This window comes from Xenopus tropicalis, chromosome 2 (assembly GCF_000004195.4).
Source record: "Xenopus tropicalis strain Nigerian chromosome 2, UCB_Xtro_10.0, whole genome shotgun sequence".
NCBI classification, from domain to species: Eukaryota; Metazoa; Chordata; class Amphibia; order Anura; family Pipidae; genus Xenopus; species Xenopus tropicalis.
Genome location: NC_030678.2, coordinates 160,322,030 through 160,323,609, shown reverse-complemented (window position 1 = coordinate 160,323,609; position 1,580 = coordinate 160,322,030). Strand labels below are relative to the sequence as shown.

General features: G+C 42.5%; 1 protein-coding gene across 1 annotated transcript; it reads left to right on the top strand.

Moving 5' to 3' along the window:
- Nucleotides 1-273: 273 nt before the first annotated feature.
- Nucleotides 274-1,251, top strand: LOC116408604. Its single transcript, XM_031896232.1, has 2 exons — nt 274-831; nt 925-1,251. The coding sequence occupies exons 1-2, from the start codon at nt 454-456 to the stop codon at nt 1,249-1,251; spliced, it is 705 nt and encodes a 234-aa protein (XP_031752092.1). The 5' UTR covers nt 274-453.
- Nucleotides 1,252-1,580: the final 329 nt, after the last annotated feature.

The window sequence follows — 1,580 nt, the reverse complement described above, 5'->3', positions numbered from 1 at the left end:
ACATGTATGGCTATCATTAAGACTATTTTGCCAACTGTCTGGCACACTTTCACATGTGAAAACTGTTTTAGATAATTAGTTCACTTTGCAATCAGCCTAAGCGCTATAAATAAGCCACAGGTAAGCTGTCTATGTGGAGTACAATGGAAGGAGCAGTAAGAGTGAGAAGAGTGAGAATCAGAGGAGGCCGAGGAGGCCGAGGGAGAGGACGTGGAGTTGAAGAAGCGAGAGGGTTAGAGGAAGTTAGAGGAAGAGGACAAGGAGGAGCAAGAAGAGGTCGAGGAGGGGAAAGAGGAAGGGTAAGAAGAGTAAGAAATAGAATAACTGATGACATCAGAGCTACAATAGTGGACCATGTCATCAACCATGGGATGACCCTGAGGGAAGCTGGCCAACGGGTTCAGCCTAATTTGAGCCGCTACACTGTGGCAAGCATCATTAGGACATTTCAAAATGAGAATCGGTAAGTACTTTGTAGCACTGCCATACTCTAATGAGAAACACAACAGTACCATACATGCAAAAATACTGAAATTGTTACTTTACAGAATTGCTAGACGTCCAGATGTTGGGGGCAGAGGAAGAATGTTCACTCCAGAGCAAGAGACCCATATAGTGAACATGGTGATTGCCAATAATGAAATAAGACTGCGTGAAATACAGCAGCGCATAATTGATAATGACACCATCTTTCAAAATATACACAGTGCAAGCATTTCTGCACTAAGTCGTGTACTTGCGCGCCACAGAATAAGAATGAAGGAAATTTACAGAGTTCCTTTCGAGAGAAACACAGAACGTGTAAAGCAACTGCGATATGACTATGTGCAGGTAAGCTATAGTGGCATTGGTTCTGAATTTGGAAGTGCATACTGTAGTGCTGTGCATGGGCCTGATGTGTTGCATTTGTTTTGTCTTGTCCAGAGAGTGATGGAACTAGAAGCAGATGCCATGGGACATGAGCTACTTTTTGTAGATGAGGCCGGTTTTAACCTCAGTAAAACCAGGAGACGTGGCAGGAACATTATTGGACACCGTGCCATCATCAATGTCCCAGGACAACGTGGTGGTAACATAACCATGTGTGCAGCTATAAGCCAAAATGGTGTTGTTCACCATCATGCAACCATAGGCCCATACAACACTGCACACATTATTGCATTCCTGGACACCTTACATGACATGCTCACTGGAGGATATCGCATGCGATGCGGACGAAATTTTGTGGCCGAACCCAGAAAGACGACATGATGTAGGCTGATTGTCTTTTTTTTCCTTTTTTTTTGTGAAATTACTATTATGTGTTCTGACTTTGTCTTGATTTAGATGAGTGTGAATAAATACCAATACTTGAAGTTTGGATCCTTGTAGGTTTACATGACACTATGACAAAAGTATGACCTCAAACTGACATCTGTACACAGAGAAAGCAAAAGCCAGATGTGTTTTGTATTCATACCATCAGTGTGCAGTTGGCGCATTGTGTGCTTAGTAGATGATGGCTTGTGTGTACTGTTTGATACCAAAACACCATTTTTACGAAGGTGTAAAGAGTTAATCTAGCTGTGTTCGCTTTTGCA

Coding starts and splice junctions, on each gene's coding strand:
- LOC116408604 (XM_031896232.1), top strand. CDS start 454: ATGAGAATCGGTAAGTACTTTGTAGCACTGCCATACTCTAATGAGAAA. Junction 832..924: donor TGCGATATGACTATGTGCAG/GTAAGCTATAGT, acceptor TGTCTTGTCCAG/AGAGTGATGGAACTAGAAGC.